At 39.5% G+C, this 18641-nt stretch overlaps 1 protein-coding gene across 6 annotated transcripts in view; it reads right to left on the bottom strand.

The window, feature by feature from the left end:
- cacna2d1 (calcium voltage-gated channel auxiliary subunit alpha2delta 1) overlaps window positions 1–18641 on the bottom strand; it is a 77233-nt gene that overhangs the window by 29846 nt on the left and 28746 nt on the right. For all 6 annotated transcript variants that reach the window (XM_088079871.1, XM_088079869.1, XM_088079870.1 and 3 more), the window contains exons 7-14: window positions 10722–10853; window positions 9688–9757; window positions 7844–7894; window positions 7529–7628; window positions 3253–3411; window positions 2326–2430; window positions 1490–1568; window positions 86–135 (exon numbers count right to left, since the gene is read on the bottom strand). In XM_088079871.1, the coding sequence (XP_087935997.1) occupies window positions 86–135; window positions 1490–1568; window positions 2326–2430; window positions 3253–3411; window positions 7529–7628; window positions 7844–7894; window positions 9688–9757; window positions 10722–10853 (746 nt within the window). The remainder of the gene's footprint in view (window positions 1–85; window positions 136–1489; window positions 1569–2325; window positions 2431–3252; window positions 3412–7528; window positions 7629–7843; window positions 7895–9687; window positions 9758–10721; window positions 10854–18641) is intronic.

Here is an 18641-nt window from a genome sequence, read left to right as displayed (position 1 = left end):
TGGACAAACAATTTTATCAAGATTGAGGCTTAATTCATTTTTTAGGTACTTTAATGAATGTAAGAAATGTACATGATTCTCTAACCTGTGTGTTTATTCTGATGGCTCCAATGGAAGGAATCTCATAGAAGTAACCTGGATCAATGACGAGACACAATAATATAACCAAAGCCTTAAAAAGACACTTCACCCTTAACTCAAACATACATTTTTCCTCTTATCTGTAGTGCCATTTATCAATCTAGATTGTTTTGGTGTGAGTGTTGGAGATATCAGCTATGGCAATGTCTGCCTACTTTATAATATAATGGAACTAGATGGCACTCGGCTTGTGGTGCTCAAAGTGCCAAATAATATATATATCTGAAAAACTCAACAGCAATGTCTTTTTCTAGAAATCATGACCCAGTTATTAAAGCTTATACACAGACCTTGTTGGGAGCAGTTTTATGTAGGAACTATTTTCTTTTTGCCAAACTACACCTGCTAACCGTATCACTGTGAAGAAGGAAACGTGAATCTACTCATGGACGAGAGGCTTGTGCTTATGACAGCACGAGACGTAAACATTAATGGCATCCTTCTCGGCGGAGCTGTAACCTTAGCAAATTCAGTGTGGCTAGGTGAGCAAGCAGTAGATGTGCGCTTCCATCTGCATTTTGATATGGCTGTCGAGTGCAGCTCAGTAGAAAGAAAATAGTCCCTATATGAAACTGCTCACAACAAGGGCTTTTGATTATACTGAGTAACCAGGTCATAATGTCTGGAAAGAGACATTACTGTTGGGTTTTTCAAATTTATTTATTTTTGGTGCTTTGAGCACCAGGAGCAGAGTGCCATCTAGTTCTATTATATTGGAGAGAAGGCAGACATCTCTACAGCCGAATACTCCACCACTGAAACTCACACCAAAAAAATTGAGATTAATAAATAGCACTATAGGTAAGAGGAAAATAATGTATGATTGATTTTGAACTGAACTTTTCATTCAATGCCCAGTCACACAATAATAACATAGCAACATGGAAGGAAATAGACAACAACTGTATATAACAACCACCCCCAAAAAATAAGCAATGAAAACAGCCTGCAACACTACAGTGCAGTCCAGTGTACCATGGCTCTTTGCTTAGCGTAGTGTAACAAAGTAAATCAACATCCAGACTTTTTTCGTGTGCATGTGTGATGGGATTATTTACCATTTCCCAAATGAAACATTTCTATCCAGTTGCATTGCCTGAGGCAGCTCCTCTATTTCTGAAATGATGTTCATTATCACTTAATCACCCTGTCTGCTGTAAAATTACATTACATATTGCTTTAAACCACCCTTGGACAACCTGAGTAGGTTGAACTAAAGCATTAAATGTGTTTCAAATCACTGCCAAAATCCAGTCTACTGTTCAGTACAACTTAAACTAACACCGGGATTGTAACAATATGATAACAATACTCACATCACTGATGTGTCGCATGATAAGTGCCGTACCTTTGTTGGAACAGGCCATCCACTGAATGGGTCCTTTATCATAGTTGTGCTGTCCGACTGAGAAAGTGAAGATCCTCACCTGGAACACAAGAGAAAGTTCAACAGTATTTATCACGACATAAGCTCTTACAAGGTTAAAAATATATATTCTTTACAATTCTGGTAGAATAACTGACATGTTGTTTTTTAATGTATCATATTTTAATATTTTATACCTAATACAATGTCATTAAAATGTTCAACAGGCAATTCATTTCTATGTATTAGATTCATTACGTGTTCAAATAAAAAATCAAAAAGCAGTTCTCTTAAAGTCATTATTCAAGCACGTTTTAACATTTTATTATGCTTTCATAATATTAAGGATCAACGAGAAATTAATATTCAAACAGCCACAAGCAAAATATGGAATACATTTTCAGTCTAAAAAATTCATCCGCTATTTGTGCTGTTTTCACTGTGATGTTGAAGTGAGTGCGCAGCCTGCTCATATCCTTAACCATGAGCACATTTGTGGATGTTCATGTGCGTTGGTGTGTGTGCATGTAAGTTGTTTTTTTTCCTCACACAATATGAAAAAAAAACCCTCATCTGCCTTCTGCATAAACTTTTGGGTAGGGAGGATGTGCACACGGAAGTTTCGACCCAAAGGGAGCTCCAAAAAGCTGAGTCTAATAAAAACTGCAATGCCACACAGATAAAAGCAAACAATTCACACTACAATATCATACGCCCCAGTCCTTGTGTGTGTAAGTGTATGTGTGTGTGTGTGTGTGTGTGTGTGTGTGTGTGTGTGCGTGCGTGTGTGCGTGCGTGCGGGCACGTCATCAACTTACCTTTTTGTCAGCATTGTATTTTTCCAGTATGGCCTGAGCTCTCTCCTCTCCTCCATCAGTAAACAGCATGATGATTTTGTTGCAGTTTGCTCTGCTCACATTCGTCTAGTCAAAGAAAAACATGAGGATTTTCTCATTAACCATTAATTTTTACCCAGGTAGGGGCAGGGTTTGGTTAAGGAGCTGGCCAGGATTTGTTCTGTTGTCATATTTAAGTCAAAACTCCACTTAATGAACACCCAATGTATCTAAAAAAAATAATGATACAGAGTAATATTCTGCTGTAAATATCCTGGTCTTCAGAGGATAACGCTAATTATGTTTGCTGACCTCCAGATCTTGTATCTCTATCTCAGAAACATTCATGCTCCTGAGGGATACAACCTTTTGATTTGGCTGAGCCAACAGTCTTTTCTCTAGCGTCACCCTTGTTTGTTCAGTCCAAAACAAACTGTGGAGTGTTATGAATACTGCAGCTTTTAGAAACTGCTAAGGCCTTAGACCTACAGTAGATATATAGATACTTTATTTGTCCTCTAAGAGGAAACTCTTTTCCACAGCAGGTGCTTACAAAGCACAGACAGATAAGACAGAGAATGCAAATCACAAATATGTAAGACATTCAGAGTTAATACACAAGAGACAAAACCAGCACTGTGAAATAACTCCACGTGAGGATAATGCTCCCACTGTCATTTCATCTAACTTTAACAATCTAATATTTCTCTCATTGAGGTTGTCGAGGTAACACTTTCATCCAGCAGATGGCAGTGAAAGACAATGCTCCGCCGCTGCTGAAAATATGGAGGCATCACAGGTAACCTTCATTCAAATCATTCCTTTTTGTGCTTTTGGTTACACTTAAGTAAGTAATGAGTTTTTTTGTTGTTGTTTTTTTATAAGAAAAATATAACTAGAAAACTTTACCGCAGAGAGCTGCTCAAAAGCAAACTCAAAGCCTTTTGTGTAGTTTGTAATCCCTTTGGCTGTGATGTTCTGAACAGCATCTTTCAGCAGCTTCTTGTTCCTCACGTTGGCTTGAACCAGATGGTCGAAACACGCCGTCTTCTTCACTCTGGTGTTAAACTGGGAGACGAGAGACGAGGAGTTACGACCTACAAATTATTCATACAACTACAACATGTGTGCATAATGTAATAAATGATACAAATGCAACACACACACACACACACACACAAACACTCCCACCTGGCCTTGGCTGTTATTAGGCAGTGGTAAACAGACACATTCATCAAGCCCCACTAATTGCTTCACATCCTCGGAGCTCAAAGATTTGGTACCCATGGAAACAAGATTCTGCTACATAAGAACGAGGTTAGGCAGCAACACCATCTTTTTTTTTCTTAAGGTGAGACCTTCTCATTTACACCCCAGAGCACACATATGCACACACACTCCACCTAATATTAACCATAAGTCTGCCTCCTTCTGCACTGAGCTGTGCTCCAAGTCTAGCTGATTGTCCATATTTTCATTGTTAACTAACTGAACAGATTGTCCACAAGGGAACAGAAAGGACAGATTCAAAGAGCTCACAATGACAATAAGTACAGATGACGGAATAAATTATATAATGGAATACATAAGAGCGGTATATGAAGGACACGGGACAGCAGCGTAGTAAACCAAGCACATCTATTGTGTTGCAGAACTCTTCTAAAACAATACTGCACCTCATCGATCTTAACTAATCAATGTGTCTCTGTGAGATGGCCAATAGGGAGGCTGAAAACACTGATCTACACAGACAAGCAAGAAGGCAAAAAGAGCTCTGACCGTATGGGTGTGTGGGTGTACGAGTGTGTTTCCGAATGAGCCTGATAGCCTTGAAGTTCCTCTTAGATTGACAATAACAGACATCCACATCTCCATTGGACTGAGAGGCAATATCACAACGGCTACGGTTTGACAAAAAGACTGAATCAAGGCGACAGCACATAAACACGCGCAGACTCGCACACGCGCACACAAACACAATGCAAGTTCACATAATTGCCCCTGTGGAGCAGACAGGGATCTTTTATCACATAATCTATTAAAAGCAGAAGTGAGGAAGGTGAGATGGGAATGTGGGAGGGTGAGGAGCAGGAAGTGACAGGAGGAGGACATAAAAAGAGACAAGGGGAGGGTGTGAATACAGGATTTAAAAGCATGAAAATGAGACGGTGTATCTCCTATAGGAAATAACGAGCTCACATAGGCTATTGTATGTGGCACATCAGTCATATTCTGATTAGAAAGATACTTTTTCTGTAGTAAGGCAAATTATGTCAAGAAAAATGTAGAAAAGACCTTTTGTGTGATTACTGAAAAGACTCATTCTTGCTTTGTAAGATAGTGTTATTGGCCTTGCACACAAATTCGAACACAATCTCCTACAAATTCCACTGTTCCCCTGTGATCCTATTACAACAGCTTGTGTGTGTGTGTGTGTGTGTGATGGTTCAGGCCTTGGGAATGGATTAGCGATGACACAAGAGACAAAGCTAATTTTCAAGCCCTAATCCCGCTGGACACTCTGCTACTCTGGTTTGGTACTCTGGCTTGCCCACTGGACTGACGCTGGCTAACATCGCTGACACCGGCTAACACGGCTGAACAGGCCGGATGAAAGTGATGGAGGCTCTGTGAGGCGGGAGGATGAGGGAAAGCGAGAACATAAGCGGGGAAAAAAGAGAGGATGAGGGAAGAGAGGGAAAGAATGATCGGAGAGGAAGAGCCATCAGCATTCTTCTGACCTACCGCAGCTGCTGAGGAAGTGTGTGAGCATCTTCCATGACCAAATGCCAACTTAGTCCCTTGGCTACTGTTAATGAGGAGGGATTTATAGATAATATCAGAGATTAATGATTTAGTGTCAGGTTACAACACCCTCAGTACCAGACACAGGGCGTTGTGCCTGTGTGTGGGTGGGGATATGAATAAGGGAGTCATTGACAGAAAGAAACAGAGAGAGGGGGTGTCAGAGAGAAGGAATAATGAGTTTTAGCAAAGCAATTAAGGGATGATTCTGCTTTATTGTAACTTATTGTTGTCTTGTTTTTGTAACCCTGGTAATGCTTCCTATTCATATAGGATCCTATAGGATTTGAAAGTGTGGTAACCAAGTAGCAACCTCCACAGCTGAAAAATGAAGCTAAAGCGAATCCTTGAATGGCCTCTTGAGGCCAGCTCCACGGGCCAGTCAATCGCCACAGACCTCCATGTTGAAATGCTCAACTTTACAGCAGAAATAAACATGTTTACAGCGTGATACAAAAACAGCTTTGGTCTTTATAGCTAATTTCCACATTCATGACAACTGTGCGAGGCTTAATTTATTTATGACTCACCTGTTTACATTTAATTAAAGGTCCCATATTATGGTCATTTTTTTTTCAAACTGTCTGTCTGTATATACATGTATTCTACCTTTGTCTGAAATGCTCCACCTCCCTTAAAAAATAAACCAGTCTGCTCTGATTGGTCAGGGTTTCGAAGCCTCCACATCCACGCTCTGGTAGTCTCTGCACTAACGCTGCAACCAGGAAATAACCATAATGGTACTGCAGCGACACTTTCTATCTTTATATAGTACAGCTGTGACATCACAACTTTAGAGAAGACCTGACGGCTCTTTTAAAGGCACAGTTTCTAAATACGGATTGTGTGCAATTCTCTGTGGATTGAGTGTTTTGATACTTTCACAGTATTTATACAGCATCTATACCTGCTTCAAAATGTGAGGCGTCACTCACTACAGTCTGTCAGTCGGCTCCACCCCTCGCTCCTCCACAGCTCCACCCACTTTTACCATATATGTCAGAATTCAGAAATTATTTTGGTAAGGTCAGTGTCGCTGTAACCATAAGAAACATTGGCCAAAGCTACATGTACTGTATAAGACCCAAATTGTAAGAAAATGCAAATTAAAACATCCATGAATGCCTTGCATCTCTCTGTGGCCACTAACAGCAGCGGGTGTGACGCAGTTTTAGAGGACAGCAAGAAAACAATTGAAAACAAAAGTTCCAAGTCAAAAGTGAGTTGGACTTTACTCTTTGAACTAATCTCTCTCATTCTGTCTCACTTTCTTAGACACACGCAGACACCCAAATACGCACACACTGAGCTCCCCGACAGATTCCGATAATTGCACATCTTTGCAGAATCACAAGTCCACCGTGAAACAGAATACATTGTGTCCAAGACAAAGGGTCCCCGGAGAGAGGAAACAGAGTCTGAATGGCTGTCTTTGTGCAAGGATAAAGAAGACAGCTCCAATCTCTATAAAGACCCATCTCAATAAACACCTCCAAAGGCACCCATCTAAGCATCGCACAGCCTTCTGATTGGCTCTTTGGGAGTGTAATCACAACCGTGGAAAGGCCGGGAATAGATGGTCGGAGAATGAAAAAGGTGGAGAGGGAGAGCTATAGAAATGATTGGTGGGCGAGAAAAGTAAAAATGAAGGGAAAGAAAGTGGAGGCAGTGAGAGGAGGAAAGTTGCAATATTGTATATATAGAAAAGGAGGAACGTACGATGTACAAGGGAGATCACTGACACAAAGAGATGAATGGAGGTGTATGGCGAAATGCTGAGAGGAATTGCATGACTCTATGACGAAAGGAGAGAGTGATGTGGAGATCAAGAGGGTGATGAATGAGTGTTTCCTAGGGTTCACTCCTGTCAGAGGTGCAGCTTTAATTCCTTTAGGAGAAGTGGGAATGCGCGCGCACAAACACACACACACACACACACACACACACACACACACACACACACACACACACACACACACACACACACACACACACACACACACACACACACACACACACACACACACACACACACACACACACACACACGGCTAAAGAGGTGGGACAGGGGCATGTAGTGCAGAGTTTTAATCCTGTACACCAAATAGAGCAGTGGGTATTTCATTAAAGGTCTGTTTCAGGGTGGCCAGACCTGAGAGAAATCCATATTTCATTACTTGTCATCCATCTGTCTGTCTCTCTCTTGTGTGTGTGTGTATGTGTTGTGTATGTGTGGGCAAGTGCACAATCTCTCCATTCAAATGTACATTGGCCCATTCCTGTCACTCTGCCCCTTTTCTCAGCGTGCGACACGCTCCCTGTCGCCTCACACAAACAGACCACCCAGCGCTCAGCAAGTGACGGGTTTGATAATACTCACATAAACCACATTGACGTAGTCGTCATCAGACAGAGTCTCCAGCATCTCACTGACGGAGGTCCTGATCAGTTTAAGAGTCAAGCCAGACACACTCCCACTTCTGCAACACAACAACAAGAAAATACCTGACGGCTTCTCACTGCAATCTGTCTGCTCAGTTCTTAGAGAGATTTGACTCAATATAATTAGAAATGCATCTGCCTTGGGAAATGCATTACATTATGTGGCAAATCTAGGAAGGCATGCATTGTAATCAGGGGAAATCATGACTGATATGAGGAGGTTATGGATCAATGAGGTTATTAAGTAACTCACGCATCCACGAGGATTAGCATATCTTTGGGCGAGGCAGCTCCTTGAATGTACCTAGATGGATTTCAGTAAATGAGAGAAAAGTTAGTCTGAGACGGAGACATACACACACACACACACACACACACCAACATTGCACTGCTGAAAATATGTTAAAAGCCAATGATGTATTATCTATATTAATTTACTTTGAACAGAATTTAATAAACTTTGACTCATGAGTGTTACATATTTGGGGTTGGGGAATATTGTTAAAATATATAACAATGTTAACAAGAAAACTTTTCAGATATCAATACATACTATGATATCTAATATATTTATATACATTTTATCACAGAAAACTCTCAACTCAGGTCAACTTATACATTTTTTAAGAGTTTTAAAACCAATTTAACAATTATTACAATTAGGGCTGTCAAACGATTCATTTGTTAAAATCCCAATTAATCATGAATTTCAATAGTTAATCATGATTAATTGCAATTTTATAATCACACGTTTTCAATTACATTATTTTGCATTTTTAAACAGTCATGACGTCCATATATACAAAGTAAAGCAATTCTTAACAGACTGTTTTAAAAAGGAGTGAAATGACAGCAAAAAAACTACATGGGTACCCATAGAGCCCATTTTCATTCAGATATCATGAGGCCACAGGTCAAGGGACATTAAAAAGATCTTGCCTTTTTTCCATGCCAAAATTTGGCCTAACTTGGGAGCATTATTCTCCCCACTTACTGAGAATCTAGCATGACATGGTCGGTATCACTAAATTTGTAGGTCTTTTGAAGGTGTCATCACTGTCACTTTTGAACATAGCCTAGTAAAGGTGGAGAAGTCGGCTTCGATTCAAAATAATTAACGCATTAATTACGGACCTTAATCGCATCACAATTAACACATTAACACTGACAGCCCTAATTATAATGCACTTTGATCTGTTACTAATTAAACAAAAGCAATTTGTAAAGCAAGTACACAGTGTTATATCATCACAATGCAATCCCACTGAAAGCAGACAATAACATGTTATGATCACCCAAACCCTCACTAACTGTAAGTAATAGCCACACTAATTTCTTCACTTTTTTCCAAACAATCAGACAAAACATTGCATAAAGACCTGAAAATATACAATCAGACATTTTAAGCTTGAATTTTGACTAATATTGATTAGAGGAGCAGTGTGTAAGATTTAGGGGGATTTAGTGACATCTAGTAGTGAGGACAGCAGGTACTCAGATGAAAGTTAACCTAGATAGAATACCATCAGTGTTCACACTTCAGGAGGTTTTTACCTGAGATGTCTCTTTGTCTCCAAACAAATGGACCAGGTAATTAATACAGGTAAAACCACTGAATAAAGCAGTTACAAATCAGTGTTTCTCAAACATTGTTCGGCTCGTCCGAGATGGGCCGCTACCCGAGGATCTGCATATGTGCCATCACCTACTCTCACTGATTACTTTAGAGCCACACATTCAGGAGGTTTTTACCAGCAGCTGAACTATATGTAGAATATTTCTTCTCTCCAAAACAAATGTACACTGTGATTTAAAGTGGTATAAACAGAAAATATATCAGTTTTATATTAAAAAAAAAAATTAGAAATTGTTTTTTTCAATCAGTGCCACTCGCCACAGAAGGGCTGCTAACAATGGTGGTGCAAAGAAAGAAACATAGCGATGCAACATGGCGAATTTCACTATTCTTATTTTCAGGTAATTATGAAATCAAGAAAACATACTTTTTATATCATACTCAATTTTTGCCCATTATCCCCCTAAAATGTACACACAGGCCCTTTAAAAGTTGTGCTACTTGTAGTTCAGTTTTCTTACCATGGCCTCCTGCGGACGTCATACAGATCAATTTTACTGGGGGTCTTGCGAGCATCCATCCACGGAGAAGCTTTCAGAGATGATTAGATATAAGATGATTAATGTTTTTTCATAATTAAAGGGAATAAAACACTAATTCACATTTTGGATCTATTTCTGTCACTTCCTACTGTCAGACTCAAGTGTTAATCTGCGAATATCTGGCAATATGCGGTGTAATATTCAGCCCAGCAGTGTCTCGTGTCTGTCAGTCATTTTGAGAGGCTATAAAAAAGCTTTCATTTGTGCCATGACAGTTGGCTTGTTGGAAAGAATCCTGAATTGTATCCACAATCTACATAATATCATGTTTTATGCTCATTTTTCACAAAGAGGTAAACAGCAGGAAAATGATATAAAATATTCATCTGAGATGCAAAGCGTGGAGCACTGAATTCACTTGCTTTGACAATAATCAGCTGCTTTCTATCTGTATGCTATTAGTGAGAAGCACTATGAAAACAAGCCTGTATGAGTGTGTGACTGCCTATCCTGCATGCTAAGAGGTAAAAAAAAAAGAAACAAAGAGGAATAAATTCAAGGCCAATGGAAATTCATGAATATTAGCCATAAACTTTTCCTATAAAGCTACATAGTGTCTATGATGAATCTCATGAATAGAAATAGCTTGGCACAGAAAACACTCACAATAGCGAGCAGCAATAGACTAATTCAGTTAAAGATAGTATGACACCATCTATGGCACCACATATAAAATCAATGCAAGTTGAGCAATGGATCTTATTTATTTAGCTTATTTGGTCAGTGATGTGTGAACAAAGCTACCTCATGAATATATTCCTCTGCTATTTGTAGTTTGGATGAAAAGCCACATGCTGCACCTTACTGTAGGTCAACCAAATAATAATCGACCGATGAGTGCACCGCAGCATCAGTGTCATATGTGCAGATACACAGATAATTTAGGAGGCCAAATAATCCACCAGGGGTTTTCCTCTGTGTTAAATGCCAGGCATTTTGTTTGTTGTTTTTACCTGGGTAGTAGCGAGCCAGCCCCGTAGCGCTGCCAAACACCTGCCAGAGAAGGGTCGGGTCATCCTCTCTGTTCTTTCTAAACACGTCCTCCAGTGCCTCCGACCAGTTCAGCTCATTCAGCACAATGGTGGCTAGAAATATATTTCAAAAGACAACACATGAAAGAAAAACAGACATACTTGCAAAAAAATGTATATATTACTGCAGTCATGTGCTTATTTGTGTGTGTCTTCTACAATAATGTTCAGAGGACATACAAGCAGTGCAGGTGAGCACATCACTGTAGACTGTCGAACACATGGGCATCCCAGAGATTAACACATTCATTAAGATTCACACACAGGCCTGCTCTGTGCCTGCCCACTCGCTCAGCAGGACGCATGAGCAAATATTAGGCGAGCACACCAAGCCAGTGCTGGTATTTAGTAACAGATACTAAGGAATGGGTTTGCAGTGAGTTTTGTTTAATTTTACCTGAAACACGTGATAACCGGCTTGTGTGTGGTTGTATGTGTGCATGCGTGTGATTGATAGTGTGTGCTGTGAGAGGCAACAGGCATTATGGATGTAATGACACAGGACCTAGACAGCTCAGAGCCACATAGCACTCACTATGATGGATGGAGACACAGCACATGGTGCCCCAACTCTATGTTTGCACTGTCTATCTCTTGACTGCTCTTTTTTTCCCCCTCTTTCACTCCCTTTGGTCTCTCTCTCTAACCTAATATAGTGCATGTATATGTGCTTTTATATGGCTCTGTACATCTATACATGTATGTGCGCATGTGTGCATGTGTACAAGTTAGATTGGTATCCTGTATTGAGTGTGACGTCGCTCATTGATGTGCAAAGCAAACACTGTTCATTTGCATGCATGCCTCTAGAGGGGAGAGTTAATGAAGCCTCGGTTGCCAGGAGTGCATGTTTTTTTATTAGAGAGAGAAAGAGAGAGAGAGAGAGAGAGCAAGAGATAGAGAGAGAGAGAGCATGTGGTGTGTGTGTTCAGTAATGTCTTTCCCTCATTAAGGATAGAATTTTTAAGGGAAAGGGACGCAAACAAAAACGAGAAAATGCATTTCCTGCAGAAAATGCCATGTGAATGCTGACAGCTGAAGTGCTTTTCTAAATATTGCTGGAAATGCAGAAATGCAGAATGAACTGCTTGAAAAATTTGAACGTCTAAAGGTGTCACACAACAGAAATCGGGACTTGAACCCCCATCCCTGCTGTTCCCACAAAGTGTGTTACCATTCTGCCACTTAACATGCTGCTAGTGTTGAAATTCACTGTAAACTGAAATAGTAAAGGCTGTTGGAAAACCAGTTTCAAGAAATCTCAACCCCCAAAAACCGTGACTGGAAGCATTCAAACTAATAATACCACAGCCCTTGGCATGGGCGTTTCCAGTCGCCTCTCTGTCAGCTTAAATTTGTGGTAAATTTAGGAAAGTCTTGGTGGTGCTTTTTGTGATTGGCTTTGGACGATGGTGCCTTGTAGCTGCGAGTCATTCATCGAGCCAATAAATTCTCCTCTCCTGCGCCTGCTAGCTAACTAGGCCAAGGTATTCGAATGTAAACATCAGTGAACATGGAGAAAACGTAGGGAAGATGGGCTCCAGCTTAACTAGTATCCTGCTAGCCATTGCACAGGCGTTAGAAATAAACTGGACGACCTCTGTGTCGCATCAATTTCCGACTGATATCAGGAACTGCAATATCCTTTGATTCACCCGAACTAGGCAAAATCCTTGACAGCATCAGGAGCCTCTTTTTCTACATGCCGATCTGACAGAGCAGAAGAAGAGACATGTCCTTTACTATAAATAAGGACTGGTGTGACAGTGGGGGTGTGAGGTGCTGTCCCTGTCCTGCTGTGAAAACTGCTATATGCTGTTCAGAGGTGGTAGCAGAGCAGCATGCTCAGGGGAGGGCCCGTGCAGCCATCTTTTTGAGATCAGTATGGGTGCACAGTAAAATCATACCACAACCAGAAATGATGGATTACCACAGTCATCCGGACACATAGTCAATAATAAAGTAGCACAAATACGTGAAGAAGGACTAAATTACAGAGCACAAGTTAAAGGAGTTAATGGGGTCACATTTCACTTGAGTTGTACCTTGTATCATTTCGTGTGACAGTATGACTGACTGACTGACTGACTGACTGATTCATTCATTGATTGATGACAAAATTGTGAGTATGATTTTTGAGTGAAGATTGATGATAACAGACAAGCAGGTTGATAACGATCCACACACAGGCCTGCTCATAGATATGTAGTGGAATTAACATCATATTATGCATACTCTTATCATGATAGCCCACCAGCAGATGGAGACATAAAATACAATGTTTTCCAAGTAATAGTCATTCATTGTGAAAAACAAAAAATAAAAAATTCAACTTGGGGTTGCCGTTTTGCACATGTTAATTTTGTCAATTAAAAGACAAAAAATCTGTTTGCCATTTCGGCAGAAATCAGCACGTAGATATTTACACGATATTTAGATGCACACAGGGGATATTCACTTTGTGCAAACAAACCAAAATAAATCGCAAAAAAAGCAAACCAAAAGCATCTAACCCTGTTGTAATATGTTGCTCTTTAGTGTTTCCTTTGGTCTTTAAGTATTCCTGAGTTAGTCATAATATTTAATAAACTAAACTGCTGCTGCATAAGGGATACAGTATCCTCTAGTCGCCCATATTGCCACTGACACTAATGAATTCCCAGGCTGCACTCAGCATGGCTTTGATGCCACACCAAATCTGCACCCTATGATGACTTCATCTCAACTATCAGTGGTGCAATGTAATTCACTAACATAACATGGAATAGTTTATTTTGAACATAAAATGTACATTATTTTTCACTGCTTTAAAAAGTAAGTCCATCCCCCATACACATATTATTACTTTATGTTGAGAAAAGAACGGCCCACTAAAGAAAAACAAACTCTGATACAGTGATAGTGAGTGTTTCTTCCAGACGTGACTGTGAGTTTCACAGCAGAAAGTGTCGGTTATTAGATCACCAAAATTTCATCAATGTTTAAAGGAATCGTGACATTTTGGGAAATACCTTTAATTACTTTTTTTCATGAGTAAGATGAGAAGCTAGATACCACCCTTTTGTCTGTACACTATCTAGAGACAGCGCTGTTAGATTAGCACAAAGACTGGAAACAGCAAGCGTGGCTTCATCCATACATAACAAAATCTGCCTGACATCACCTCTTAAACTCACAATTTAAGTGTTTTATCTTGTTTGTTTAATCACAACCAACATCAAAGTGTAAGACAATTTGGGAAAGTCACAATAGGAGGAGTGGTGCCTATATGTGATGTGATAGTGTGTATATATATATATATATATATATGTGTGTGTGTGTGTGTGTGTGTGTGTGTGTGTGTGTGTGTGTATATATACACACATACATACATACATATATTCCAATTGCAATGGTTCAGCTACAAAATATAAAATCAAAATGTGGCAGCAGATGTTTTGATTGTGGTAGGCTGCCAGAAATACATATGGGAAACCCTGTATTAGAGGTCAACCAATAAAGGTTTTTAAGGGCCAATATTTGGAATTTGTAATTTAACTAACTCCAGCACAAAACTTTATTTAAAAGCCTTCAGCAAATGTGTAATCAACACTGAAACTTTCATTATCACATTTAGCAATTTCCTAGCTTCTTTTTTTTATAAAGTCAAGGGAAAATAATTAAATAAAAATAGATGTCTGATGTTTTACAAATTAAAGGTTCCTCCCATGCTGATACTGTCTGCACTTTTTTAATTAATTCATTTCATCAGTTATCCTTAAAATAAAACGATGATACAGATAATTGGCAAAATGCCAAATAGCAACCCCAATAATTGACCAAACTGATAATCTGTTGGCCCATACTCTGTATACTACATACTATATGTGGGGAATATCAGTCTTTATTGGCTTGGTAAAAGAATATTTTTTCAGCAAATCTGAGAATCTGGGGGTCTCCCTGCATTACAGGACTAAATATAATAGCAGTTATGCCGACAATACTCTTTGTATCTATTTCTGTCTCTCTCAGTCTGTTGTCTCTTTGAGTGTCAATGTCTTTCTTGTCAGCTATTTTGTTCTCTTCTTCTGAGTGAGAAAATCTGCCAGCTAGCATGCTATCCTGAAGGTGTCATATAAACTAATCTTCAACATGATGTTTTTTAACTAGGCCAGAGGTTTCATATATATTGTATACATACATTTTCAGCTTTCGTATCCATAAGCATCACCAATAAATTCAACCATTTTCTTTACTTCACTGACACACTGGGACCATATCCTTCACTTGACCAACAGAAGTGGCTTTTGTGATCTTTCTGTCATCTGAACACCTGCTTCCTATCATACACTTGTCTCACACACGTGACCTGCTGCTGCCTATAGAAGGCGATTTCATAAACTTGCCTCCCACTTTACCCAGAAAATCCAATTTTCTCCAGCTGAGCAAAGGCTATTCCTGGAACATTTATAGGGTGGAGATCAAATTGGAGTTGAAACCTCAATAACGTATGAATCCTCTGTCTCTTTTTTCTCTGGGCATACAAAATACATATGATCTAGCATATGAGTGTGTGTACGCTCAGACACACACATTTTTCTTGCTATTCATGTGGGTATTCTTCTTTGAATACATTTATTCCATAGCCCATTTTCATCAGCACTACATGTCCAACCCTTACCCCTTACTCTCACTCTAGCCTAACTTAGTTCTAACCTAAATCCTGAAATCTTGACTCAGTCTCAAAATACACTTGTGGGAACTGGCTTTTCAGTCAGTTTCCCACTACGTAAGCTTTGTGTCCCCACATACACACACTCAGTTTCTTTCATCTCACTAAAATCAGACTTCAGTTCTGGATAGGTCCCAGCAGCTCAGTGAATCTATGCATACTCATTACAGGCGACCAATAAACAGCATCCTTGAAAGAAAAGCAGCGTGAGGAGTCATGGCACTCGGCCCAGATTACGACCAGAGAGATGTCTCAGGAAAAAATCGACAAAGTCACAACAATTTCAAAAGCATGTTAATAAGCCAGGCTTGCACTTTTACAAATAACAGACACTGACAACAGTGTGTGCCCATCCCTATCCCTCATCCCTGCCCCTGTGTTTGGGGTCAGCGGAAAGGTGAAGTGTGTAACCTTGGGGCCAGACGGTTCCCCAGCAGGCTGAGGGCCATGCTGAGGAAGTCACTCCATTCTGCTGTCCCTCCAAGTCACTGCTGACGCAACACATCCCACGGTACACTAATTACTGAGAATATCTCAACATACACACACAGTCTCACACAGCCACAGATAAAAATACACAAGCCAAGCAGCAACAGTGCAACCTGGTGGTTAGAGAAACTGTCCTTTAATTGGATTCAACTTCAAACTCCTCATGAACCATGTGTCCTGGTGAAGGATCCTTGAGCAAGGCACAGAGCGCTTTATTGCTCATTGTTAGTCAGAGTATGATAAGAGCACCACCCAGGTGCTGAAAATGTAAAAATAGAAGAGAAGGAAGTTGTTCAAATATAATACATAATTCAGACCACAGTTAAGATATTCAACAGACCATCCTTAAGTCATTGACATTCAACTTGAGTTGTGCTAATGTCACAGGGACTCTGGAGAATCAAATTACTCTGAGCCACTCAAGGTAAATGTCACCACATGATGATGAAATGATCAGAAATGTACTTTTTTAACAAACAGGGCAAATCTGCACTCTGTAACAGATGCACATATGTTTCATTAGAATCTTAAATAATTTTACACAGGACATGAACTGCACTTCCAGACAGTTCAAATGCAGCTGAAAGCATGAAGCATACACAGGGCCACCAAACTGATACCAGCTGAGAGTTCAAAACAGTACAGTGAAATGCTCCTTTCTTAGAGGTAAAAATGCTAATGGAGCAAGACTGCTGATTTATTTCAGCATTAATATTAGTTGTCTGATTTCATAGTATAAAGTATAAGCAGTAATTGAAAAATACATTAAGATATACTATGCAGGGTTTTCCTAAAAAAAAAAACACCCTGTCTCTGAAAGTTACATTTGTATGTTACTAATCTGCCTTCTTAATTATGTTGATGTGGCAATGCAATCCCTGTCCGGAATATGTTTAAAGGCAACGTTTCTTTCAGGTAATAAAACACAACATTCATGTACCGCATGGGTTTCAGAAGAGGTGATTGGGGAGGACAGCAAGTGCAAAAAGTGCAGGACATTTTTTTACTTCTGTTTTAGTTTTATGCAATAAGAGCACTTTGGTTAAGGTTAGGAAAAGACTGTGATTTCTATTATATCTTAATAATTTTTTAAAAAGTAATAAAAATATTAATGCTGCAGTCAGTGCGCGTGGATACTGTATTGCAAGATTACCTATTTTGTCAGAAATTAACTTAAATATGTTGTCAGTGAGAGGGTTTGCAAAGATAAAGTCAATACATTTCAAGTACTTTTTCAAGCACTCATTTTTATATTCAAGGATAGAAGTATTTTCTCCACAGTCATCTGTTGCAAGAAAATTGTGCAAATTAGATAGGCGGCGTAAGTTATTCTGATAGGTGTCAAAGGTCATTCTGTCAGCTACAAATATCTATCAGAATGTACTACTTCCTGTATAGATTGAGTTAAAGGAGGCATAGGTCATTTTGTCAGGTGGTCAAGTTCATTCTTTCAGTTACAAATATCTATCAGAATGAACTATTTCCCATAGAAATGTAGTGAACTGTGGTGTAGGTCATTCTTTTTATTCAGTAGTAATCTACTAATGTACTAATCTACAGTACCTAGCACTATCATTTACTCAAGCATCGTAACAAAGCACAATAATCTGATCACAACAATATAGACATGTATAAAGGACATGTGAAACTTGTAAAAGTGCTCAGGTGACATTTTAAAGAATGACTGAAAAAACTAGATGAAAAGCCAGCCAGTGAGTTGGCTGTTCTTCAATGGTGTTACTGGTATTAGGTGCTTACAGCCAGCTGAAGAATATAGTGAGAGCTTACAGCTTTCATACCCACAGGTAATCTCGTGCCTTTAATACTCAAAACAGAAATGCTTGAAATTGAATGCCATTGTTCCAGATGTTGATAAAATTTATGGTACAGCCTTTTGAAGAAGTTTATAATGCAGAATGTAGAAAAAAGTCATACTGTAGTACGTCGCAAAACACCATACTATAGCATATGGAAAAAATGGTCAAAAAATGTATCATTCCAAATGTCAAAAACAGTCATAGTATAGCATTTTGAAGAACAATGTAGTATACAAAGTAGAAAAAAGGGTCCACAAAGGGAACATTAAAAGCGCTGAAAGATCAGGACAGTCCCAAGCTCGTCAGGTTAAGTGTGCACCAAACATGCCCAAGGCCGTTGCAGAGGCCTAGGTTCATGTCCGGCTTGCACGCTTTGCTGCATGTTATATCCCCTTCTCTCCCCCTAATCTCTTGTCTTTCTGTTTAACCACCCTATAAATGAAAGGGAAAATGCCCCAAAAAATAATCATAAAAAAAAGAAAAAGTTGAAAAAAAGTTATAGTTTAGTATGTGGACAAACACACAAACTGAATGATTGTTATGATATACTGAGCTATGCCGCCACACGAGACCCACTATAAGAGCGTGGGGGGAATTTTTCTGTAGTGACTCCGACCGCTGCCTGTGTTTTTTAATTGACCTTTTATTTCCTGTGCTCAGGATGTTTATGGGCATGAAACCCCACAGCGCTCAAGTGAAACCAGGTGCCAAACCATAAGCAGCTGGCATCAAAGAGACACAAGCACTGAAAAAACGCCAATGTGAAGCGCAACCAGAGACGATATATAAAGGTGGACAACATGATAGCACCCCCAAAGTGTAATA

The sequence above is a fragment of the Plectropomus leopardus genome, chromosome 7 (assembly GCF_026936395.1).
Source record: "Plectropomus leopardus strain MGB_pleo_1.0 chromosome 7, ASM2693639v1, whole genome shotgun sequence".
In the NCBI taxonomy this organism is placed as follows: Eukaryota; Metazoa; Chordata; class Actinopteri; order Perciformes; family Serranidae; genus Plectropomus; species Plectropomus leopardus.
This window is presented reverse-complemented; position numbering and strand designations above follow the sequence as displayed.